Consider the following 27715-nt stretch of genomic DNA (forward strand, 5'->3'; position numbering starts at 1 on the left):
TGAAATATTTTTATCTGTGGTGGTGTATGCTGACCTAAAGGTAAAGGTAAATGTAGTCCCTTGACATGAATGTCTAGTCATAACCGACTGTAGGGAGCGGTGCTCATCTCCGTTTCTAAGCCAAAGAGCCAGCATTGTCTGAGGACTGCTCTGGGGGTCATGTGGCCAGCATGACTGCACCGAACGATGTTACCTTCTAACTGAGAAGTGGTACTTATCTATCTACTTGCATTTGCATGCTTTCTAACTGCTAGGAGCTCACCCCATCATGCAGCACTCAGGCCTTGAACTGCCAACTTCCGATCTTCTGATCATCAGAACTGGTGTCTTAACCACTAAGCCACTGCATCTACCATTACTGACAATTATTTTGATTGGGAAAATGCCCATAGTCCCACACTATTCACATGAGCACAACACTCTTTGGTTTTGCCTGAATATGATATTCCATACTGTAAATCCATGGACTCAGACAGACAAGATTAAAAAACTGATGCTTCACTTTCAAATGAAGAGGTTATATTCAGCACCCACAACCTGCCAGCTGATTCATCCAGCAAACATCTTTGCATCTTCAAAACCTATTCTAAGTTGACTCATTCCATCTGCAGTAACCACAAGAAGCAAAGCAAACCACGCAGAACACACACAGAGACAGGTTACAGTAACACTAAATTAATCCTCTGAGTTTTGAAGGAATCGTATCTGACTTCATCCTACAGATGATAAAACTATTTGGAAAAAGACAACATGCAATTTTGGTCTTGAAAATAATTAATAATAATTAATAATTAATAATAATTTGTTTTATTTATATACCGCTATTCCAAAGATCATAGCGGTGAACAGCAAGTAAGCTAATTAGCAAGTAAGCTCTCTTGTAGACACATTGGATTTAGCTTATAATCAACAAACCAATGGATTAATTAAGCTTCAACAGTGGCTTCACATTTATTCTACAATGAATTATGAATTAAAATATAGAGTTGATTCTAACAATGTCCATCCCCCAGAGGAATTATCTGTAGGCCAAGGGTGGAGAAAGTATGGCAACAAGAGTGGCGTGCAACCTCATTTTAAAGACTCTAAGAAAACTTCCAAAGCCCACTCCACACCATTTTTTAAAGGCCAATGTTCAGCACTTGTCTAAGGAGAAGCATGAATAAGATGAGAAGCTCTTGACCTTCCAGGATCACCATGGGGGTAGAGTTGTCCTGCAATACCAAAAAAAAAAAAAAAAAAACAGAGGAGGATGGATGGAAGAATGGAACTGCAGCCATGGAGGTTGCCCTTCAGCTGTAGAAGGGTTTGTTCTACTGGAATACAACACAAAGATATGTGGAACTCTGCACATACAGAGGCTGTCAAATTCACTTTCACTGTAGGGGATGTTCTATATGTTCTTTTTAGCTGGAATATGTGCCCTTCCAATAATTACTATGATAATCCTTGCCAATATAAAGACCCACGTACCCATCAGAACTCCACAGATTAGATAAAGGAACTGGAAAATGACTAGCAATAGTTTATAAATAATCAATAAAATTAATGTATTGCTGCCACACTTCTTTTCTATTTCTCTTTACAATGAATTCCTGTCTATAACTATAATGTTTTAAGTTATTAACTATAGATACAGATTCTATGCTTGTACAAAGGTGGTGGAGAACATTTCAGAACTCGAAAATATCAAAGGATGTGGCTCCCACTATTCCTTCTCAGTTCCATATGTGCTGCAGGGTTTGGATTACGTGTGTGGGACATCTGATATGCTTTAGAAGGAGGACTGTGTGACTATAGTGTGATTAGTACTTGAAAAATTAGTTGCAGGTAAGCAACTTCCCTATGCTCTTCAAGATCTCTGCAATCTGAAGATACATGTAGATCAGCAAAATAATTTACTGAAGATGCTGACAACAGCACAGCCTGGTCAAAACCCAAGTCTGGCCAGGCCCTTGTGCCCCGTCTATGAAAAAAATGTTGAGGACTGGGATATTACTGATACTCAACAGAATTTAGAGGAATTCCCTGGGGAAACATCAGGCAAAGAAGCACCTACTGCCCAGAAACCCAAGATAACTTCATACAGTACAGTACTTCCATGGAATATGCAGTGGTCAATAGCCACTAGAGATAGAAAGCTTTGATTATGTAATTCTCGCATGCAAGAATGAATCATTTTAAATTTTCTTCCCAGATGATATTAAAAGAGTTTATGCACATTTTATATTTTGAGATGTTGTGTAAACAATTTCTGCAATGAAAAGCCAGCATGGTATAGTGTTTCGAGCCCTGGACTACAATTCTGGAGACCAGGATTTGATTCCTATGCTCACCCATGGGAAAGCCCACTGGGTGACCTTGAGAAAGTCACACAATCTCATCCCCAGAAATCCCTGTGATAGGTTCACCATAAGTCAGAAATGACTTGAAGACATACAAAAGGTGAGTGGAAGTCAGGCGCAGACACATATATGCCATGGGGTATGTGAGAATGTCAATTCAAATTCAAAATCCTTTGGTATGGAAATGAAGTAGCAAGTCCAGTTTTCCACAAACAACCATAGTTAAAACTGGGCTTGCTACTACATTTCCATACCCAAAGGAGTTTGAATTTGAATTGACATTCTCACATACCCATGGCATATATATGTTTGTGCCTGGCTTCCACTTCACCAAAAGCATCTGAGGAAGTAGACTGAAGTCTGAGGCGGGTTACAGACTGCCCGTTTGGGGCGGGCTGCACCCGCCCCTTTCCCCGGGATATTGGGGCCTCAGTATCCAGAGCGGCAGCCGCTGAGGCCCCGATCCGCCACTTTTCAGGCTGCGGGGAAGCGGCAAAAGGCCCCTTCCCCGCAGCCTGGAAAGGGGTGTCCTTGGGGCTTCAAGCCCCAAGGACACCCCGCGGCGGCAGGGAGGAGGAGAAAGGAGCCGCTTGGCCCCTTTCTCCTTTGGTCCGCTGGGCGCAGCCGTGTGAAGGCTGCACCCAGTGGACCAAACCAGGAAGGAGCTCCGAAACGGATCTCCTTCCTGCTCCGCACTAAGGGCGCACTAAGCGCACTGGCGCAGAGCGAGGACGTCATGTCCGCGCCGCCCCGTATAGAGGCGGCGCGGTCATGACATTGTCATGGCGGCAGCCGTGTGGAACGGCCACCGCCATTTTGTGCACGCAGAGCGTGCACTAAGGTTAGGGGGTGCAGAAGCACCGCCCCTTTCTAACCCTAGTAAGCGCTCCGTGCGTACTTTCTGGCCCATTTGTAACGGGCCTGAGAAAGCTCATGCTGCCAACTTCTTTCTTCCAGTTAGTCTCAAAGGTGCTACAAGATCTCTCTAAGTTTTGTATAAGCAACCTCACTTTCTGCCCCATCACCCTCAATGGACAACAGCTGCCACTGGGCAATAGTGATACCTGAACACAGACACCGGTACATTTGCACAACAAATTTTATATGCTTAAACTGCTTAGCTGTTTGATCAAGGGGTTTGTTCTTGGCAGTATATACACATCACTAAATATTTTAAAAGATAAAAGCAGAGGCACTGTGTACGCATATTTGTCTGAGTACTAATCCTTTCTTTCTAACTCCCAAGCTGATTTTGCTACAAAAGGGGGGGGGGGGAGAGAGAGAGAGAGAGACATAAATTGTATCTAGTTACTTCAGCACCCTGCTGCCATAAAGCTAAATACCAGAGAAGAAGAGAAGAAGAAAAAAAGAGGGAGGGAGGGAAATGATAAACAATTCAAAATAGGAGAACAATACTCAGCTTTTTCTCCTTCAATAACTAACAGCATCTTTGGGGCTTTTAAAAAAAAAGAAAGAAATGTCATTGATAAAAGGTAAAAACTTCCCCCACTGTTACATTTCCCAACCAAATAAATGCTATTAAACAAATAAGGTGATTCAGTCACAAATCTACTATGTCACATACAGTTTGGCTTGAAGATAATGAACTACGTATATAAAATCTTATGTGAGGAAAAATTTTATACCTTGCTTAATCATCATCTAGGCAGACAAATTCTGTTTGATTACAGAATTCACAGAGAATTAGAACAATAAGGTAGAGATTTTGCAACACTGTCACTTGGAAACAGCATCCCTGAATTTCAGCCACCTGCTATGTCCAAAACACAGCTGGAACAAAAAATTGTCCCAATAAATCTAATGTATTTGTGTTGGTTACATTTTTGGGGGAAAGAAGGGGGGCTGGCAATATCTCCAAACAAATTCCATCCCATCCAAACTGGGAGGCATCTTTATACTTTGCAATACACTGGAATTTTCAGAATGGTCAGAAGATACCCTGCACTAAAACACTCAAAAAAGTCATTTTATCTGCTTAAATGATGGTTAAATTATTCTGAAAAAAAAAACTTTCTGAATGAATGTCTTATTGCAGATACCACTTCATTAATATTCTTTAGTACTTTTTAAAATCTTCTCTTCCCCATTCACCTGCCTTTTTCTTCAATATCAATCCTGAGGAAAAGTTTACTACTTCCTCTCTTGTATTATTACTACAGTGGTACCCCGGGATACGAATGCGCCGGGTTACGAATTTTTCGGGATACGAAAAAATCCCATAGGGATTTATTGCTTCGGCTTACGAAGGTTTCTTCGGGTTACGAAAAAACCGCGGCGCTATTTTCCGCCACCGGAGGGCAGCAGAGAGCTATTTTTCCATTAGCGCCTATGGGAATTCGGCTTACGAAGGTATTTCGGGTTACGAAATTAACCGCGGAACGAATTAATTTCGTAACCCGGGGTACCACTGTACTGCTGGTTAAGGTGTCTATTCAGATAATTCATATTAATGGTTGCAAATATTGCACTCACTTACGTGGAATAGATAAACAAAAAGCTGTTTACGGAAACCTGTATTAGTGCTGAAAGACATGCAAGATCACAAATGCACAATCCTCAACATAATAACCTGGGAACAAATCCTACTGAGCTCACCAGGCCTTGCTTTTGAGCAGACAAGTATAGGACTGCATTACTTATAATTACAATAATCTTTTCAGACAAGCTCATCACTTCATCATAATTTCATGATTACAATACCACATGCAATTAATACGGTTATTTTTATTTATGATGTTATGTTTGTTTTAATTCTAATGATGCTTCAGTGATACACCTGAGAATGTCATATTTTCTTCTGTTTTAGTAAGTAGCATTTGCTTTTCAAATTCCCTTTTTAATATTTCATCTTGCATGCCAAAAAAAGAAAAATTTGTTCGGTAACTAACTATCAAAATGAATTCTTATTATTCAGAGAATGGATTTGTAGTATGAATATAGTATTGTACACGGTGATGCACAAAAGGTTTCCCCTTTGCTTTTTTGCTTCTTTGTTCTAAGGTATGCATAAATCCCGATTCTCTAATAAGATATTATTACAGCAGCCTTTGTATTGACTGATTCAGTGGATTTTCAGTACAGTGGTACCCCGGGTTACGAAATTAATTCGTTCCGCGGTTAATTTCGTAACCCGAAATACCTTCGTAAGCCGAATTCCCATAGGCGCTAATGGAAAAATAGCTCTCTGCTGCCCTCCGGTGGCGGAAAATAGCGCCGCGGTTTTTTCGTAACCCGAAGAAACCTTCGTAAGCCAAAGCAATAAATCCCTATGGGATTTTTTCGTATCCCGAAAAATTCGTAACCCGGCGCATTCGTATCCCGGGGTACCACTGTACTTTTCACAACCTGTTCTGTAATAATGTCCAAAACATGTGAACAATTTAGTTTCTAAAAATACTCTTATCAGCCTGAAAAAGGACATCTTTAAAAAGTTTAAAATGCAAGTTATACTCTCCTGTCTTGGACTGGCTAACAGCTTTCAGTGGTTCATTGGTTTTCCTTTATCAATCTTGGACTATAAGTATCCCTCAGTTAACAAAGTTCATGTATTTCTGGGCAGTAGTTCTTTAATAGAAAATCTGGTAGCAGAGGCAGAAATAACATAGAACAGGAATAGGTTCCTGCACTACCAAAAAAGAAGAGCAGGTCAGCATGTTTCTCACAATATGCCCACGTGGAATGAAACAATCAGACCAGGTAAGGCCTGCATAAGTAAGGGAAAACATTTTGAAACTTCCAATGCCCACTCAAATTTTCTTCCAAAATGCATTCAGTGGTGACTTTTTGTTTCACTAGTCTTCACTTTTCTTAGGATTTACATTTTGCTTGCCAAACTAACATACCCATGCTTTTTTAACATGCTGGGGATAGCTGATAAGACTGGCTTATTTGATCTTCCCTTTTCTCTTTATTTTGTTGCTCACACATGCTCAGTAAGGGATTCTAGAGGCAGCTGCTATTCATTATGCCTGTTGTTGGCAGGCACCAACAATAGTAGGATCAAGTACCAACTACAGTAGGATCCACTACAATAGAATCTCAGTCTTCCCAGCTCAAGCTTTATTGAAGTGTTTACTGGAGAAACGCCACTGCAACCCAACATCTGAACAGCCTTCCTTTGTCATCCTCCCAGTGTCCATGCTGCTGAAAAACCTTCCAGCTAGACAAAGGACAAAGACTTTAAAATGCTTTCTAAAAGGAGTTTCTTTATCAGAGCCTTTGTTAACTGAGGTATACTTGTACTTGATCTTCACAACACAATTTGGACTAAATTAAGTTACAGCTGGCCCTCCATATCCACAGATTCAACCATCCATAACCATCCGTGTGTGTGCACGTGTGTGTGTGTGTGTGTGTGCGCACACACACACACACACAATCCTAAAAACAAACATTTTGCCATTTGATATAAAGGACTCCAATTTGTTACTCCGTTGTATAAAATGGGACTTGAACATCCATGGATTTTGGTATCCATGGGGGACCTGAACCCAAATCCCAGCAGATTCTGTAATCTTAGTTTACTGTAACTTGTCTCTTCTAGTCTATGGCCAACTTGGCAGATAAAACGTCTTATATTGGTGCGATTCTGACTCGGATTACTTTCCCAGTCTAATTCAAATGTTTTCCATCGTTTCCATTACGAAAGGGGGCAAATTACCTCAATTTATTTAGACCCTGTTTTCGTTCCCATTTATTTTAAATTGCTGTATTTTAAAGCAGAGTAATTTGCTCCCCGTTCTTATTTATGTCTGCTGTTAGAAAAAACTCTTTGTTATTGGTGATGTCTCTTGCCCGGTGGTTCTGAACTGGTACCAACTGGAACAGATGCAGTCTTCCCTGGAGCTCAGGAACAAAGTAACTTCAACACAGATTTTCACTCAAATGAGGGTTTATTGACTTTAGTTGCTATTTACACATTTCACAGCAAGCTACTATACACCTTTCCCTTTCAGTGTCCATGCTAGAAGAAAAAAAACCTGAACATGACATCAGTTTTTGTTCTCTCAAAAGATCAACTTTCCCACCAAGTGGACACACCTCTTTCCCATGAAGTCACCATGCAACACAAGAGTATAACAACAACATATTATGCTTATATTTTGTCTCGGCCATTTGTCCTTGAGCACTTGTTCTTCCAGGCCTAAACTTCCTGGCCTTCAACAGGAACCATTTTAAACTTTAGTTAACCATTGACACATCTGAACATTTTCAATACAAATAGAAATATATTTTAACATCTGCAAGCTGTCAATCAAGTGCGTAGGCTTCAGACATCACAAGTGTCATAACCTGATTCGAAACACTTTGACATGGTTTATTTTGCTCCCCGTTCCCATTTCTGGTCTTTGGGGGGGGGGGGGCAGCCAATGAAAATTGGCTGCATCCAAGGCTCTTCTGTGTCTCTCCAGACTCCCTTTGGGAAAGAGAGAAGAGGAGCCTCTATTCGTCCTAAACCCCTTGCATCCGAGGCTCTTCTGTGTCTCCCCAGACTCCCACTAGGAAAGAGAGAAGGAGCCTCTATTCATCCTAAACCCCTTGCATCCGAGGCTCTTCTGTGTCTCCCCAGACTCCCTTTGGGAAAGAGTGGAGCTTCTAATCACCCCAAATCCTTTTGCCTCCCTCATTGCTCCCTGGGCTGTCTGGGGGGCGATCAAGCAGGCATGTACTGCAAAGCCCATCTGCTACTCAGGCGCTCAGGCAGAGGCAAAAAAAGAAAAAAAGAAAAAAGAAAAAAATTATTTTAAAATGGTGTTCAATGGCTCCCCTCACACATCGGTCTATGAATGTGGAGCAGAGGGGAGGTTGCAGGCAGAGTAATGTGTTTACTGAGTTTGGAGCTCAATGTAGCGCCATTGCCTTACCCTGCTTCCCAATCCACTGGGGGAAAGGCTATGTGAACGTAAGAAAATGCCGCCGGCGATGCAGAAAGGGAACAAAAAGGGTGACACCCCCAGGTCAGCCCCTTGAGCACTGCTCCTCCCATCTCCAGGTTCCCGAATCAGACACCCTTTCGTTCTCATTCATTTGCCCCGAATCAGACTCAGGAGGCACAGGAAAACTCGCTAAAAAGCCGCTATTTTTTTAAACTGGTTTTTCGACCTATAATTTGGGTTTTTCAGGATAATTCGATTTAGATGCGAATTCCAATGGGAACGATATTGGAGCAATGCAGGTCAAATGTGCACTCAAATGGAAATGATGCACCCATGATTCGCGTCCTGATCCACGTTATAGGACAGTGGGAATTGGGCCTTAGTATCCTAGAACCCTAAACTCTGGGTTTTATAAATTCAATAAGAGATGGATGATGAGATCTAGATGGTCCTGTCTGTTTTGAGTACTGGTTTGATTCCAAGCTAAATGTATTAGTTGAGCCACTGTTGTCAAAGGCAAAACTATACCAAGCCCCAGCCTTGATACTACAGTACTGTACTTTCAATAGGCTGGAAACAGTGCCCCCTTTACATCTTCTTCCTGAGAACCATATAGATCCTATGTTCCATTTGCTGGCAGAAAAAGATCTTTTCATTCAGGAGACTTTTTGGTAATTGTCTGGCTGCTGAGAAATAGGCTTCTAATGGATTGTTCTCTTTTTTTTTTACTGATGTATTCTGAAATTGGTTTTAAACTCCATTATGTTTTAATATTCTTATTTGTTTAATGATATAGCTTTTTTCCTGTTTTTACTAGTACCTGTTTTAATCTTATCATGAACCCCTAGAATCCCTAATTCTGGGAGAAATGCAGGAAAAATATCAAATAAATAAGTTGGCACAACACTGCTGGTCACATCCTATTATAAGGACATGCACACAAGACTGCCACCATGCAAGGTAGAATGAGCACACTTTTCAAAATTGGGTCTAGCTCTGATTTGGGATGCAATATTCTCTTGCATTTTTTTAAAAACAGCAACATCCTGAAGGTGAATATATATCTTTTTGTACACCTAGGGTTCCTTCTCAGCATGAATACACTCCAAAAAATATGATATAGTATGTCAGTAACTCAGCAGCAGAACTTTCATTAAACTCAACAACAAAATATTAAAATGTTTTAGTTTATAGCATTAATAGTACTCATTTTGTTCGATATTGTACGTTATACTTACTTCAATATGTGAAGATATTACTTCATCATTCACCATTCCCCCTGTGTTTGAAGAAACGTCACCACCTTTCAGCTGAAAGTGTGTTTTAGTCATGTAACCATCAGTGCCGTCCTGTTTGGGGGGGAAATATTGTTTGAGCAATTTTTAGTTATGCAACTACTTTTAACCACAGACATCCATTACTGAATACATCAAAGGATTGTACATGTCTATTCAGAGCCAGTAAGGCGTAGTGGTTTGAGTGCTGAACTATGACTCTTGAGACCAAGGTTTGATTTCCAGCTCAGCCATAAAATGCACTAGATGACCTTGCGCAAGTCACATGCTCTCAGCCTCAGGGAAGGGCAATGACAAAGCTCCTCTGAACCAATCTTACCAAGAAAACTCCATGACAGCTTCACTTTAGAGTCCTCATAAGTCAGAAAAGAAACTACTTGAAGGCACACAATGCAATGCATCATGTTTACTCAGAAGTAAGTCCCAACGAGTGTAAGTCCCAACAAGGCTGTAGCTTGGCTGAGGAATGTTTTCCCTTGGAGGCCTAGCACTCATTTAAAATGTGGTTGTTCACTCAAACTTTAGGGGCTCAGTGATCACAGCTTTACTTTGGTCTACCTGATTATGGATTGCCCTATCTGTTTGTATCTTGTCCTTTGATTATGTTGACTGTAGTGAGCTGTTTTAACTTGTTTCATTTGGTTTAAACCTGAAATGTTTTAACTTTTTCAAACTGTTCCAGAACAGTTCTTAAACTATTTTTACTCACTGTACCACATCCTGATATTTTTAGCAGGACAGAAATATTTTAATAAAATGTCCAATTATTTGGCCAAAGCTTTTCAAGTACAGAAATATTCTTTTCATTACAGGTTGAGTCTCCCTTATCTAGAATGCTGAAACCCAAAATACTCCAAAATCCAAAATTGTCTACATGGATGGCTGATATAGTGACACCTTTGCTTTCTGATGGTTCAAGATAAACAAATTTGGTTTCATGCACAAAATTATTACAAATATTGTGTATAAAATTGCCTTTAAATGCTTTAACAAGTTCCAGTTCGCAGTTCTTAACATATACCAAAATTAAATCTGAATTATGTCAGACAAATCAGACATTCAGTATTCATTCACTCTCCATTAAATAGTCCAATTGTCTCATCTATCAACTCTGTTAACTGATCCATTAACTGATGTTGTTTGTCAATCGTTGTTGTTCCCTGCCTTGATACATGGGAGGGGAAGGTAAGAAATAAATATTATTTTTATTATTAACTTTCAACTGTCCCTTTTTTTAAAAAATCCCTCTCTCACTCAAAGAGGCCCTTCCATCCTATCTGGCTAACTCCTGTTCTTCCAAGCATTGCTTCACACCCATTCATCCAAGAGCAACCAGTAACATTTTTACAAGTTGTTTCCTCCTTGTTCCCCCTGTGACAACTTGATAAACCTCAATAAAGACTTGAGATTAATTCTAAGAACATATTCTCTCTCTCTCTCTCTCTGGCTTTGCTTCGCGAACGAAGATTCAGGAAGGACTCATTCCACACTTTGTACAAGCGCGTTGGTGACTAAAAAGGCCAATTCAGGATAAACAGGTCCGGTTGCAGAAAGCACAGCAGAAAGTATCCTTGGGTGATGTTTCCAGGTTGCGGTTCTTTCTGCGTTGTCGTTTCTCTTCGAGGCTCGTTCTGCGTGAGCTTTCGAAGAAGGCTGCAGCGTCATGGATAGTGTGTCTCCATGCCTCCCGATGAGAGGCCAGGGAGGACCATTGTTGGTGATCTATCTGGCCAAGCCTGAGATGTTGTTTCAGAGAGTCCTTGTATCTCTTCTTTGGGGCGCCCCTCTTACGCTGACCCGTGGCGAGTTCACCGTAGAATACTATTTTGGGGAGGTGATGGTCCTTCATCCTAGAAACGTGTCCTGCCCAGCGCAGCTGCGTCCTCAATAGCATGGCCTCAATGCTGGTGATCCCTGCTTGCTCGAGGACAGCAACATTTGTCACATAGTCAGTCCAGTGTATATTTAGAATTGTGCGTAAACAGCGCTGAAGAACATATTACTGGACATATAAAGACAATGACCTCATAATGTGGAGGAGACTGCACTATTCTTAAACACATGCCAATTTTAAGGATAGTATGGGCAAATCACACTTTTTCAGCCTCAGAGGGCAATGTAAAACCCCCTCTGAACAAATCTTGCCAAGAAAACCCTATGATAGGAAATAACCTGAAGGCACAGATAGCAGTATTTTGAAAAGGGAAGATTTATTCTCCGATCAAGTTTCAGTGGACCTCTTGGTATTCACTGGGGTTCCAGGGCCCCCCTGTGGATGCTAAAATCCATGGATACTTGTCCTGTTATATCAATGGGGTAATAAAATGGTATTCCTTATACACAATGGAAAACTCAAGGTTTGCTTTTTGCATCTTTTAAAAACAGTACTTTCAAGCTATGTATGGTGGAATCTCTTGATGCAAAATTTGTGGATATGGTGGGCCAAATGTATACATCTGGAGGAAATGTGTGTGTGCATAAAATGATCAGGGAGAAATGAATATAACTGAATCTGTTCTTAACACTGTAGTTAATAAGTTGATTTAAATATAAACTATCAAATACAGTCAAAATAAAGCAAGGTGATGCTATTTAAACTATAGCTGCTGACCTACTTTTCAGTTAGGTGCCATGCAGATGGCAAACCTGTAAACAGTAACCAAAAAAAAAAAGTTCAATAGAAATTTCAATAGAAACATTTGACAAGAAGCAAAAAAATATATCCTTCCCATATGCTACAGAAAATGGCACTGAGAAGTTACCATCTGTAAAACAGGAAAATGTGAAGCGGCACTTTCTAAAATTAAACACTGAAAGTATAAAGACCTACAAAACTCAAACTAAAGAGCTCTGTAAGAATGTGAGTGTGCATTAAAAACTGCTGGCTTAAATTTCAAATGTTAAAGTTTGATAAAGTTAAGAAAAGTCCACACATTTTACATTATTAAATTTAATTCACATTAATTAAATATTCCTAAGAATTATGAAAGCACAAAAGGTGTAAAAACACATCCTGTAAGACACAATGAAAGAAAAAGAAAAACAATTGACATATATTAATAATAAATCAATTATAATATGATTTACGAAATGTTTTGCAATGTCAAACATTGACATATGGAGGGGCTACATGGTAATTGCTAACAACAAATATCTGTCTAGTGTCCCATTGTTTTTGTGAGAGCAAATCCATGCCACAAACAATACATTTATCGGCGGGTTGGAAGAAGTGACACATTATTATACAAAGATAAGTATTGAGCAGTAGAGGTATGTCCCATTTGTGTACCGGTATCAGAATGCCCTGTACCTTTAGGCTTCTAGAACATGTAATATAGGGTCTCCTCTACAACATGGTCTGCTTATTCACAAGCCCAGCTTCCTTTAATTTTGCTACATATAAATGGCAAAACTGAAGACTTCTGAGCAATCAGGTAACACCCTGAACCAGTAAATTGTACATTCTTTCATGTATACAGTGGTAAACTCTCTCACACACACACTTTTTAAATGCAACAGAGTTCCTGTGATATGAATAAAAATATTATAAGGGCAGAGATGAGGAAAAGAAGAATAAGAGGAAATATGAAGACCAAAAGACAGACACTGGGGGTGGTTGGATATTCTCATGTGCTCTGCTGATTAGCAAATTTCAAAAAGTGTTTTACCAGCCAAAACATGGCTTGCAAGCCACTAGTAAATATTTTAATCCTTCTAAATAAGCTTTTAAATGTAAAATGCTTGATGCCCATGAAACAATGGGTATAGGTAAATCATACCTGAGTGGGTGGACAAGTTCAGCTTCTAACTTTACCTTCTGTCCAGTTTGCTTTGCCCCATGTTCCTTTCCTCTGGTCTCTACTTCCTTCACACCTACTTTTCCACTACATACATTGCCTTATACTTTCTTTATATGGGCATCTAATATCTTACCCATTCCCTATTCCCTTGTCCTATTTATTTTTAGTTCCAAATCTGGTCCTTCCCTTTACAGTTAATGTCTGTCTGTCTGCCTGCCTGCCTATCTATCTAGTTATTAGTTTTAATTTGCTTTACAATAAACATTCGGGGGGGGGGGAGGGTATATATATATATATATATATATATATATATATGTCTTCATTTATATACTGCTTCATACCACCTAAGCAGTGTCTAAGCGGTTTACAACTGTAAGCTAATTTGCCCCCAACAGTCTGGGTACTCATTTTAGCGACCTCGGAAGGATGCAAGCCTGAGTCGAGCTTGAGCCCTTTTGCTGGTCTTGAACTTGCAACCTTATGGTTTTGAGTGAGTGGCTGCAGTACAGTGGTACCTCGGGATACGAAATACCCAGGTTACGAAATTTTCGGGATACGAAAAAATCCCATAGGAAAACATTGTTCCGGGTTACGAATGTTTTTTCGGGTTACAAAAAAACTTTTGGTGCTTTTTTCGGCTTTTTCGCACGGAATCGCGGCTTTTCCCCATTAGCGCCTATGGCAATTTGGCTTACGAAGGCTTTTTGGGTTACGAACGGTGCCACGGAACGAATTAATTTCGTAACCCGAGGCACCACTGTACAGGCATTTAACCACTGCATCACCAGGGCTCGCTCGCTCGCGCTCTCTCTCTCTCTCTCTCTCTCTCTATATATATATATATATCGTTGTTGTGTGCCTTCAAGTTGTTTGACTTATGGAGATGTTAAGGCAACCCTATTATCAGGTTTTCTTGACACTTTTCTTCACAGATGGATTGCCATGCCATTCTCTGAGGCTGAGAGAGTGTGTTGTGCCCAAGGTCACCCAGTGGCTATCCAGGGTGACATGACTAGCAGCCACCAATAAAATTTATCCTTCATGAATCTAAGTCACCTAAGCTAGTGGCCATCATAATCATGTAAGGCATATACTACAAATAAATCACACACCTACTTTCCATAGTCTGTCAGCAATCTCTTACCATTCAGGGGTTTTGGGATGACTTCAAGTTCTGGTGTTAGGAGAGAAGGAGAAAATTTTTCTTCCATCCTGATTTTTCACATGACACCAAGCTTGCAATTTGGTGATATGCCCCGATCTTTTTTTCTTCATTTTTTAATTCCTGTTTCACTTACTTGACCCCCTTCTTTTACGCTATTGACATCTATGACATTTGCCATCTTCCCTTCTATATCACATTCATTTAGTCTGCACATTAATAGAAGTAGTGTGTTTACGAATAAAAATTGCTTTGCCATGCCAGGTGTTTCATGCAGCTGTGATAACATATGCCATGTACCACACAGATCAGTTGTTCTCAACCTTCATAATGCTGCAACCCTTTAATACAGTTCCTCATGTTATAGTGAGCCCCAACAATAAAACTGCTGTGTCTCGATTCCTAAGACTATTGTAAATATGTGTTTTCCAATGGTCTTAGGCACCCCCTGTAAAAGGGTTGTTCGACCCCCAAAGGGGTCGTGACCCACAGGTTGAGAACCACTGACATAGATCAATGCTATCTTGTGGAATGTCTCCATCAGGTTTGTGCCTTCCTTTACTTGACTAATATACATTGTAAGCCCATTGTAAGCAACTACCTACAGTCCCTACCATGAGAAGCCAGAGAAATCTGCTTATATCTTGTCCACACAAATATCTGGTACAGGAAGTTGTAGCAATAAGTTCTACAATAATGTAAATACTGTTTTTTGTTGTTGTTGTTAACTGCCCTCAAGTCGATCTCGAGCCATGGAAGAAGCCAACTGTTTGACTAATGATTTGCATAAGAAAGACATTTAGGCTGACTCTACCAACAGGATTCTTGTCTCTCTTTTGCATGGAAGTTCTGGGAGGAGACAACTGTCAGGTTCTCCAAATGTATCCTACTGTCATTTTCATCTTCTCAGTTTTCTGATGCTACTTCTCCCCATTATTTACAGTACCTTAGCAGATTAAAGGAAAATATACTATTATGCATTCCCCATTCTTCCAAACAGCAAGAAGTTCCAAGGGTACAGCTACACAGGTTCTAGTCTTATTTGGATGCAAAAGCTTATGAAGTTTCTCTACTATGTGTTTTAATTAAAAAGGTACAGATAGAATACTAGTGGAGATAAACAGCATACACACACCTCACCTCCGCTATCTCAAATCCTGAGGGAGCTCCCTTGCATCTCAAAGTGCTTCCAGCCTCTCATAATGAGAGGCCCAACTCATACCTTGACTGCTCTCTGCTTTTGTGTACCCTTCCCTGTTCCTGAAAACCTGCTGCTTCTTTTCTCACAGCTTACATCACCTCTGTCCTTAGTAGGAGGTTGCAAGATTAGCAGTATGTACATAAATACAAACACATGAAATGTTATATATGTAAATATTCTTTCCTAAGTATTATGTTAACTTGGATAATGGACTAAACTAACCTTTAAGTCTCTCTCCTGTCTGGAGATCTTATTAAATATAGGCAGTAACATGTACTATGTTGACTTTCTGAGCAAATATTTATTCCCAGGAGAGACTAGAAAGGATATCAATATTTTCCCACAAAACTGTACATCTATTTGGCTGTATAGTTTCATCGAAATTCCACATAAGAAAACCAGATGTTTCATTTTCATCAATGTACAAGTAATTTAAAATCAAATACGGATATTGAACCTTTTTGTTTTGAATCATCCTCTTGTAACAGCAAGTTTAATTAAACTATGTTAAATGCTTTCCCTGAATATGTTATTTTTCACCCAAGAGACAGGAAAATATGTTTTGCAACAAGTCATTTTTGCACCTAAGACGGGGTTCTTCCTTGTGCCTGGCACATATAAATTTAAAGAAACATTCTGTACTGGAGGAAATATATATTTGTACATTTGTCTCTTGGACTGTCCATCTACTAAATGCCATCCATCATTTTATATCTTGCTTTCTTTCCTGGCTGAAACTCAAGGTGGCTCCCAAAACCAGAAAATAACAAAATACATATATACTTAAAATATACAAAAGATGGAATTAAAACATTATTAAACTATCAACAGAATTAAACCATTTAAAATATTGCTTTAGAATAAAGATTAAAAGCAGCAGAATGCCACAAAAAGCCCTTATCTTGTTAGCAATCAGTAGAAACTATAGAACAGAAGAATAGTCCTCCTGAAAAGTTGCCTCTGTGTAAGTATGGCCAACTGAAACACAGGACTCCCAAACTGGATAGTTCAAGATACCACAGACTGCTGAGAAGTTTGGGACTTCTGAGAGGTTTACATGTTCTATGTCCCTTTTCTGTTATAAGCCAAACTCAGCATCAACCAGCTATTTATTATACTCCTCTTTGAAAGTTATCTAATTTTGCCATGGTTTAAAATACATTTTTCAGTCCATGTGATAAGTACTTTGGTTAGCAGTTTAAATACACAAATACTCTCATTACATTTTTAAGATCCCTCTGAAATAATTAGTCTTTTTTTAAAACTGAGATGCAGATAATGGAGAGCCACCATTTTGTCTATGGTTATTTTGCAAGTCCATGACTACATGGCCTTTACTCTGGCTAGAAGGTTTAAAATCTTTGAAGATATCATTAGAATTACGGGCTACTTAAGGCTGTACTAACCAGTGAATAGGGAATATGGAATGGCCAGGTTTATTGACAATTTGTCAGGGATTGGAGATAAGGGAGGCAGAACTATTGAAAAAGTGGCTTATAAAGCCTGCAGTTGGATTTGGTGAGGTCCAATGATGTCAGGAGGTCAAGAGGGGAGACCAAGAAGGAACTGGGGAAATCGTGGTTTGGGGCATGTAGCTAATCCAGCTATCCACTGCCTTCCAGGTGGGTAGCAAGTTTTGCTTTTCATTGAGTGACAGAATAAAAATTCCAGTTGAAATTATATAACATAAGCACTAAATAAATGTACCTACTCATACCCGCAAATATAGGTTGTGTGACACACCTCAGCTGTCCTTTATGTAATACACCTAAATTGCTATTACTAAGTGGAGGCACTTCTGCATCTCAACCTATTCGCATTACTGATTTTCTTCCATTGAGGGCTCAGCAGTGGTTCCCCCGCCCCCATCCCTGGAAAACAGAATAGTACAAAAGATTCAGAAGAAATCTCCAAAAGGCCTGCTAAGGTTCACATAGCATTCCACTTCAGTGAACCTGAATGATTCTACAAAACAATTAAACTTTCTAGGTTTCTGTCTACTTCAAGTTGGAAAAATTGGTCAAATGTAGATATGATATCTCAAATAGCAATATCTTATTTTAAGTAATAAATACTTGGGCAATATATTAAGTTTTTTTCCCTTCTTTCTGACATTACATGTTAAAGAAAAACCTCAAAACACATAAAAATTACTTTCCCTACAGTGTTTAACTATTTTGAGAATTCCTTGTTGCTTCTGGATGGAGCATTTTTAGTGCAATTGGTCTGCCCCAAACAAAGAATTTCACATGGGACCCAGACATTATAATCTTTCATTTATAACCTACTACCTTTTCTCCTGCTCCCCCCCCCCTTACCCTCTTTCCTTCACAGATAGTCTAATGAGGAAAATGCAAAATAACAGCAGAGTACCTTTTGATTGGTAGCTTTTGGTATTGGTAGTTGTTTGACTGGAAACAGAATACCAAACTGAGCTTCAGTATCTCTGCAGCACAACACCAAGCTTATTCAATCAAAAGCAGTGGTACAACCATGTAATTTTAGACTTGTGGTGCACAGAAGGCCAGACATTATTCTAATGTGCTGTTGGATACACCTAGTCAGTTGGTAAATGTGTCCTCTTTTTTACTTTTGAAAATATGGTAACCCTACTTATGTCACTGTGCCAATTGATCCCACTAAACCAACTGTTTATTTGGAGAAAAAATCCCTTTCAAGTGGTAATTATTGCTAAGAAATCTTTAGGCGGTGCACACATGCTTGGGAGTAAGAGCAAGTAAATGTAATGGGATTTACTTCTGATTAACCCTGCCAAAATATCCTGTTAGACATATTTATGGGCAGCACAATTTACCACTTTTACCTTTGGGTAGGCAAAAATCAGCATAGTGCCATAAATCTAAATCTTCAGTTTTGGAACAGGAAATTTTAACCTGAATAGCAGGCAAACTAATAGCTTTGTCAATTCTATTATTAGGCAGGGAGGGGAGAGGGAAGAAAAAGAGGGAGAAATGGATGTAAACACCAAAATGCACCATGGAGACTTTTCCCCCAAGTTGATTATTAGTTTTTTGTGGATGAACATGGCCACATAGCCCGAAAAACCCACAAAAAACTATGGATGCCAGCCATGAAATCCTTTGATTTCGCACTGATTATTATCATCTAATGCCTCATGAGCAACTCAAGGTATCTTGCCGCCTGAAACAAGACAATAATGTCTCACCCTGTTTCGTGCACAGAAGTTTACTAGACTTCACCAGTAGCAATAGAGCAGACAATGCAGAGCTGGCCACCTGGCACACACAGCTCTGTCTTCATCATGTTGCTACCATCCCCTGCTCTCCAACATTTGCAACCTCAGGCAACTGCAAACTCTCCTAATGGTGGAACCAACTATGTAATCAGTCATGAAAAGAAAAAAGGTAGCATCAAACAAATATACAGGCATACCTCTGTTTACAAATTCTCTACACTAATGCACAGAGCATGGGAAATAAGCAAGATGAACTCGAACTCCTAGTACAACAAAGCAAATATGATATAATAGGCATCACTGAAACCTGATGGGATGAGTCTCATGATTGGAATGTGGAAATAGAGGGGTATAACCTTTTTAAGAAAAATAGGCCAAACAAGAAAGGAGGAGGAATAGCACTATATGTCAGAGATATTTACACCAGTGAAGAGATCCAGGACATCAATCATGGAAGCCAGGTGGAGAGCATCTGGGTAAAAATTAAAGGGGAGGGAAACAACAAGGATGTTACGGTGGGAGTCTACTACAGACCCCCAAGTCAGACTGAGGAATTGGATGAACAGATGACCACACAGTCAGAAAAGAGAGATGTAGTAGTGATGGGCGACTTCAACTAACCTGATATTTGTTGGAAGTCAAACTCAGCAAAATCCTCAAGGCCTAGCAAATTCCTCACTTGCCTGGAAGACAATTTCATGGTCCAAAAGGTGGAAGAGGCAACAAGGGGGTCAGCTATTTTAGATCTGATCCTAACCAACAAGGATGACTTGGTTAATGGGGTGCAAGTGGTGGGATCATTAGGTGGAAGTGACCATGTTCTCCTGGAGTTTGTAATACAGTGGAAAGGAGAAGCCATGCATAGTCAGACATGCATCCTTGACTTTAGGAGAGCGGATTTCAGTAAAATTAGAGAAGTATTGAGGGCAATTCCATGGTCAGAAATACTAAAAGATAAAGGAGTTCAGGACGGATAGGAGTTTCTCAAAAGGGAGATACTGAAGGCACAATTTCAAACAGTTCCAGTGAGAAAGAAAAACGGGAGGTGTCTCAAGAAACCAGGATGGATGACTAAGGAACTTTCAACTGAGCTAAGTTTGAAACGGAACATGTATAAGAAATGGAAAAGGGGGGAAATCACAAAAAAGGAATTCAAAGAAATAGCAGGCATGTGTAGGGGTAAAGTCAGAAAAGCTAAAGCGCAGAATGAACTCCGGCTTGCTAGAGAGGTTAAGAACAATAAAAAGGGCTTTTTTGGATATGTCCGCAGCAAAAGGAAGAAGAAGGAAACGGTAGGGCCACTGCGTGGAGAAGATGGCAAAATGCTAACAGAAGACAGAGAAAAGGCAGAATTACTAAACACCTTCTTTGCCTCAATCTTCTCAGAAAAGGCAAAGGGTGCTCAACCTGAGGATAATGGAGCAGAGGACAGGATAGGGGCATTTCAGTACAGAATAAGTAAAGAGATAGTAGAGGAATACCTTATTAATCTAAATGAATTTAAGTCTCCGGGACCAGATGAACTCCATCCAAGGGTATTAAAAGAACTGGCAAATGTAATATCGGAGCCATTGGCAATAATCTTTGAAAACTCCTGGAAAACAGGAGAGATCCCAGCAGACTGGCGGAGGGCAAACGTTGTCCCCATCTTCAAAAAGGGGAAAAAAGAGGATCCCAACAATTATCGTCCAGTTAGTCTGACATCAGTACTAGGAAAGATTCTGGAGCAGATCATTAAACAGAGAGTCTGTGAACATCTAGAAGGCAATGCCATAATCACAAAAAGTCAACATGGGTTTCAGAGAAACAAGTCATGCCAGACAAACCTAATCTCTTTCTTTGATAAAATTACCAGCTTGGTAGATGAAGGGAATGCTGTGGATATAGTATATCTTGATTTCAGTAAGGCCTTTGACAAAGTTCCCCATGACATACTTGCAAACAAGCTTGTAAAATGTGGGCTAGACAAAGGAACTGTTAAATGGATCTGTAATTGGTTGACCGGCCGAACCCAAAGGGTGCTCAACAATGGCTCCTTTTCATCCTGGAGAGAATTGACCAGTGGGGTCCCACAGGGCTCTGTCCTGGGCCCAGTGCTATTCAACATCTTTATCAATGACCTGGATGACAGAATTGGGAGCATACTTATCAAATTTGCAGATGATACTAAATTAGGGGGAATAGCTAATACCCCAGAGGACAGGATCAAGATTCAAAATGACCTGAATAGACTAGAAAGCTGGGCCAAAGCTAACAAAATGAAATTCAACACGGAGAAATGTAGGGTATTGCACTTAGGGCGGAAAAATAAAATGCACAGATATAGGATGGGGGACACCTGGCTGAATGAAACTACGTGTGAAAGGGATCTAGGAGTCCAAGTAGACCACAAGTTGAACATGAGTGAACAGTGTGATGCGGCAGCTAAAAAGGCCAATGCTATTTTAGGCTGCATCAATAGAAGTATAGTGTCTAGATCAAGAGAAGTAATAGTGCCACTGTATTCTGCTTTGGTCAGGCCCCACCTAGAATATTGTGTCCAGTTCTGGGTGCCACAATTCAGAAAGGACATTGAGAAACTGGAGCGTGTCCAAAGGAGGGCGACAAAAATGGTGAAGGGTCTGGAAACCATGCCCTATGAGGAATGACTTAGGGAGCTGGGGATGTTTAGCCTGGAGAAAAGAAGGTTAAGAAGTGATATGATCGCCCTGTTTAAATATTTGAAGGGATGTCATATTGAAGAGGGAGCAAGCTTGTTTTCTGCTGCTCCAGAAAACAGGACCCGGAACAATGGATGCAAGCTGCAGGAAAAGAGATTCCACCTGAACATTTGGAGGAACCTCCTGACAGTAAGGGCTGTTCGACAATGGAATGCACTCCCTCGGAGGGTGATAGAGTCTCCTTCCTTGGAGGTCTTTAAACAGAGGCTGGATGGCCATCTGTCAGGGATGCTTTGATTTGGGTTTCCTGCATGGCAGGGGGTTGGACTGGATGGCCCTAGTGGTCTCTTCCAATTCTATGATTCTATGATTCTATGATAAAGACACTCCTTTTTAGAAAGTCTTTTTGTGCCTACTCAACCCCCTCCTTTCTTCCTCATCCTCAGTCTAACCAGAGGTTTTTTAACAGCATCAGCGCTAAGAGGATGGTGAAGCAGAGCTGGAGAAACACTGACTTTCAGTGCCAGATTGCTGCAGCATTTCTGCAGTAAATGGTGTAATAAAGCTTGAGCTAAGAAAGAATGGGATTCTGCTCTAGATTATTGTACCGTATCTGTGAAAGTTAAACAGCAGCTGCCTCCAGCATCCCTTAGTGATTATACATGAAAAGCAAAGAAAAGTGGAAAGGGGGTAAACCTCCCCAGCTACCCCAGGATGCTGTTGTTGTTTTAAATCAATCTATATTTTGACCACCAAAATAGAAATTATTAGAAAAGTGGAGGCTGGTGAAAGGGGGGGAAAATCATCACAGGATGCCTTTTGGAAGTGGTGTGTGTGTGTCTTCAGGTCGCCTGGTGACTTATAGCAACCCCATGAATTTCATAGGGTTTTCATAGGCAAGGGGTGATTTTGCTAGCTCCTTCCTCTGAAATATACAGTAGCCTACACCACTTGGTTTTTGTGGGTGGTATGCTATCCAAGGACTAACCAAGGCTGATCCTGCATAGCTTCCAAGATCAGAGGGGATCTGGTGCCAGTATTTAGGCCATCTTTTAAAAGGTAAAGATAAAGGTTTCCCTTTGACAAGATTGTTAACTCATGTCCACCTGTAGAGGGCAGTTTTCATCTCCATTACTACGCCAAAGAGCACTGTCAAAACCGATTCTGTGGTCATGGGGCCAGCATGACTACACAGAATGCTGTTGCCTTCCTACCAAAGTGGTACCTATTTATCTACTTGCACTTTTACATGCTTTTGAACTGCTAGGTTGGCAGAAGCTGGGACTAGTGGCGGGAGCTCACTCCGTCATCTGACATTTGAGCCTCGAGCTGCCAATCTTGCAGTCATCAGTCAGCATCTTGTCTGCTGAGCCATGGCGTCCTCTTTAACTACACCACTGACATCTTTATCTGCTGCCAAAAAGAAGGCAAGGAGGGAGCCATCCTAACTTTCCTAGAGAGGGAGCTCCAAAGTCTGGAAGCAGTCGCTGAGGTCCTTTCCCGCTTTCCCACCAACAGTGTCTGTAAGGGCAATGGTGTAGAAGGAGTGCTACTTAAATGATCTTAGAGCTCAGGCGGGTTCATACTGGAAGACGCACCTCTTCAGATAGCCTGGACCTGAGATGTATAGGATTTTATAGGTCATAAATTACTGGAAAATCTAGAGCAGTGGTTCTCAACCTTTGTCCCTCCAGATGTTTTGGACTTCAGCTCCCAGAAGCCTGAAAGAGCACAGCTAATGGGTAGGCATTCTGAAGACAAAGTCCAAAACACCTGGAGAACCAAAGGATGAGAATCACTGATCTAGAGTGATTATAATGGCTGCAAAATTTAAAAGAACTGTGGACCTTTGGTATCCACTGGGGTTTGGTTCCAGGAAGATCACATTCCCCCCGAATCTCTCACAAGCGAATCCGAGGCTTGCACACCAGTTGAGGAGCAAATGCCCCTTAGCGTGGGTCATATGGAAGCGGAGTAAAAGCTGTATCTTTTTGAAAAAAACTGGGTCTGGTGAATATGAACTTGTCCCCGATCATGATTGGGTCAAGTTCAGGGGAGGGATTTAGGTCAGCGGGAGGGCAGAGGGCAGAACATGCCTCCCCTTCATCAGGGTGATGGAGGAGGAGGAGGAGGAGGAGGAGGAGGACGCCAAGGGAAAGAAGGGGGCCAAGGAGGGGAGAGAAGCAGGCAGGAAACAACAGGCCTCTGCCTGCCAAGAACGAAGAGCCCTCCCCGACACCATCTTGAGGTGAGAGGAGAAGAGGAAAACAACACCGGCCCTCTGCCCTTGCCAAGAAAGATTAAAGCCCTCCCCCGACCCACCATCTCTGAGGGTAGGACGAGCAGGCCAAGAAACAACAGTCCTCTGCCTGGCCAAAGAAAGCAGAGCCCTCCATGACCACAATATTGAGGGGAGAGAAGCAGGCACGAAAACAACAGGCCTCTGTGCCAGTTGAAGAGCCTCCCCGACACCCATCTGCGGGGCGAGACGAGGCAAGAAACAAAAGGCCTCGGCTGCCACGTGGAAGAGCCCCTCCCCGACCACCCTCGGGAGAGAAGCAGGCAAGAAACAACAGGCCTCTGCCTGCCAAGACGAAGAGCCCTCCCCCCGACCTCCATCTTGAGGGGAGAGAAGCAGGCAAGAAACAACAGGCCTCTGCCTGCCAAGTTGAAGAGCCCTCCCCCCGACCACCATCTTGAGGGGAGAGAAGCAGAGTTATGATATTTTATATATTGTTAAACTATTATTAGAAACCGCTTTGATCGTTCACGGAAAAGCGGTATACAAATAAAGCTTATTATTATTAAAGCTTATTAAAGAAGGGGGCCATGGAAGGCAGCATCGGAAGGAGGAGGAGGAGGAAGAAGAAGGAACCAATGAAAAGAAGGGGGCCATAGAGGGCAGCATTGGAAGGAGGAGGAGGAGGAGGAGGAGGAGGAGGAGGAGGAGGAGGAGGAGGATGAAGCCGGGGGAAAGAAGGGGGCTGTGGAGGGCAGCATCGGAAGGAGGAGGAGGAGGAGGAGGAGGAAGGAGCCGGAGATAAGGTCAATTCAGGGCAGGTCAGAGGGAGGGCAGAGAACAGAGCAAGGCTCCCCTCTCACAGGCAGCTTTTTCTCTTTTTATTATTTTTTTTTTTTGACAGACTATGCACATGCTTTTTTCTACAGGTAGATACATATATAGATAGAATGTGTGTCTGTTTGTGCTACTTTCCCTTTCATTTCCTTGCTCCCAGCATTTTGCAAAAGGCTTTTTTTCTAAATTATTTTTTATATGTGAATGCTACAATGCGAATGTTACAAATGTTTCTCTTTCAATTTGGCAAATTGATACAGAATGCTTTTGCTACATATGTGTATTCTGGGGTGGCAATTTGAGGGAAAGCAAAGGATGCAGAGATGGCATTTGGGGTGAGGAATTAATTATTATTAATAATATTATTATTGTATGTGTATGAGGCATTCTGGGGTGGCAAGGAGGGAGGATGCAGAAATGGCATTAGATTGAATTTTGGGGTTGAAAAGTGGAGGCAGGGGAAGATCCATAATCTGTAGTGAGCCAAATTATACACAGAACACACACACACACACCTGGAGGTTTTTAAATTTGACAAAATATGTGCACACTCCCGCCTGTTGTTGTTTTTTTAAAAGGAGGGGGAAGCACACATCCAATTGCCCAATGGCTGCAGGAAATGTCACCTTGACGAAAGCAGAACTGAATTTGATTGACAGCAAAAGCGCCTTCATTTTAAACCAGTACCTGCAAATGTGAACTCTCTAGAAGAGCTGCAAGGGCATTCAGGGTTAAATTACTGTACCCTGATTGAGGTAATTTTTTAGTAGGCACTTGCTTCCAGAGAGATTCAGGAGGGGGGGACCCGATTCTGCCCAGTTCCATCCAGCACAAATAGGTGACTCTGAAAGGGGCCATTCCTTCTTCTCAACAATGACTCTTAATGCCCATTCAGGGTTTTAAATGCCCCCTGGAACTAAAGTAGTTGGTGGAAATAAGATAGTGCTGAGTGTTATTAACATGTTTATGCCATTTTAGTGCAAACCTCTGGATGACTTCCCCCCATAGCTGTGCCACCATAAAAGTGTGACTATCCCAAAGTGAAACCATTTCATAATTCAGTCTTAATTAATAAATGCAAAAATATTACAATGACCCTTAGTGTTCAGTTTGCATCACAACAAATACTGCACTTGAGAAAAGTATTCTGTCATCTCAACCTTGTTACAGATCTGAAACAGGTTGCCTTAAGGGAATTATATTTGTTTTCCTTGACAAATAAATCTAACCAAACAAAGTTTTATGAACTAATTGTTTCACATGGCCAGGATTTCTCAGTAAGAATCTCTGTTGAAAAGTATCCAAACTGCACAGTTGATAATGAATAGTAGCTGCATATTAATAGCTTATTTCTCAAAGGAAGTACAAACAAATTGGGGTTTTATTAGCTGTTTCATTAAGTTTTATTTTAGACAAACACAGAGAGAAAGCATATGTGCAACATCTGATATAAAGGGATTCTTCTCAAAACACTCTCTATTTAACTATAAATCTAACTCTATGGATAATCTATCATTTCTGACAGAGTTTATTTCATTTGTTCTGATCTTTAAATGAATGTATGGCTCATTCCAGGACATTAGTTCTGTCTTGTTCTGTCTTCTAACCAACATTACCACAACTACTCCATCTATTTTTTTTAAAAAATCTGTACAAAACAGTGCCAAGGGTTATTTTAGCACTTTGTTCTTCTCAATGTGGCACCTAAAACAAATCAATACATGTATTTGTCAGAAAACATTTCAACACAAGACAGACCAGTTTAGAGAAAATTACCTTCTTCTAAGTTGTTTCTACTGCAGTGCTGTATTTATGTTCCCACTAAAACATAATGAACCAAATTCAAAAAAATAGGAAGAAAAGCTGCATATTTAGCAGCTTTCTATAGAATTTCCTAATTAAACGCTAGGTAAATTACATAAAAATTCTTCTCAAATCTCATTGAGATTGTTAACTTTCTTTGAAATTTTTGAATTTCTGCATGCAATATGTAATTCTATTCATATTTGCATTAAATCAAATCTTAGTGAAGCCAGTGTTAAGTATATATGCAGGCAACTATATTTTGTTATACTGATTTAAATGTACACTTGTATACATTAAGTTCACTTGTACTTTCCATAGATCAGGTCTTTTCCATTTCTAATTGAGGATTTTGGCAACTGAAATGGGGACCTTCTGAATATAAAGCTTGTGATCTAGCACAAAAGTATGGTCCTGAGCCATACTTATCATCATCTCTATTGCATTTGTTCTAGAAATGTTCCAACTGCCTAGATTAGCACATCACTGATAAGCACACAGAGCTAGCTGTAACTGTAGTATTCTGTCTGTGTCAAACCAGAATTAAGATCTACATTCAAATTCCTGCTGAGTCATGATATGCACTAACTGACTTTGGAAGTGTCAGTTTATGCTAAGATGACAGAATGTGGAAGTGGCAGAGGGAACCATACCCACTATACTGAGCTTCTTTGAGGAAAGGGTAGGCAGATGAAATAAGTAAAAACAATAAGATACTACCTGTGGAATAAAAATATGACCGTGACAAGGTTTCAGGGACATCACACTACCATCCTCCTCTCCTGCTAGCAAACTGGGGAGGCTGCCAACTGCTGTGCTAAGCAGTGATGATCAATTGATCAGTCAGGCAACATGAGGACACTGGACATTCAGCAGGCAGAGATACAGGACAATACAGAAATTGAGAATGTAGCCAGAGTGTAGGACAAGGAAGCAGTCAAAGTGCGGAGAAGATTTTATATTTGTCCCAGCCCTGGAAGACTGCAACAGGAGGCAAGAGAATACCAACCCAGGAGATAAAGGCTTTCTCCTGCAGAGGGGGAGAAGATCAAGGAAGAGCTCTTCAACAGACTTTCATCTAGGGCTTAGTTTATAATCTCATGAACCACATCTCACCTAGCTACTTCACTCTCCTGAGCAGTTCTAGTGATTAGAGGAACGTTCCTCTCTGTACTAGCAGGGATCCATCTACTTTACTTGGAAAGAGTCTGCAGGCCAGTCAGCAAGGAAACTGGTCCAATAAACCCTGGGAAACAACC

General features: G+C 40.7%; 1 protein-coding gene across 6 annotated transcripts in view; it reads right to left on the minus strand.

Moving 5' to 3' along the window:
* The window catches only part of ATG10 (autophagy related 10), a 142206-nt gene that overhangs the window by 106298 nt on the left and 8193 nt on the right, over positions 1 to 27715 (minus strand). For 5 of the 6 annotated variants that reach the window (XM_042452477.1, XM_042452472.1, XM_042452476.1 and 2 more), the window contains one exon: positions 9481 to 9591. The exons of the other annotated variant lie outside the window; for it this stretch is intronic. In XM_042452477.1, the coding sequence (XP_042308411.1) occupies positions 9481 to 9591 (111 nt within the window). The remainder of the gene's footprint in view (positions 1 to 9480; positions 9592 to 27715) is intronic. 6 annotated transcript variants of the gene reach the window in all.

Source organism: Sceloporus undulatus, chromosome 2 (assembly GCF_019175285.1).
Source record: "Sceloporus undulatus isolate JIND9_A2432 ecotype Alabama chromosome 2, SceUnd_v1.1, whole genome shotgun sequence".
Taxonomy (NCBI): Eukaryota; Metazoa; Chordata; class Lepidosauria; order Squamata; family Phrynosomatidae; genus Sceloporus; species Sceloporus undulatus.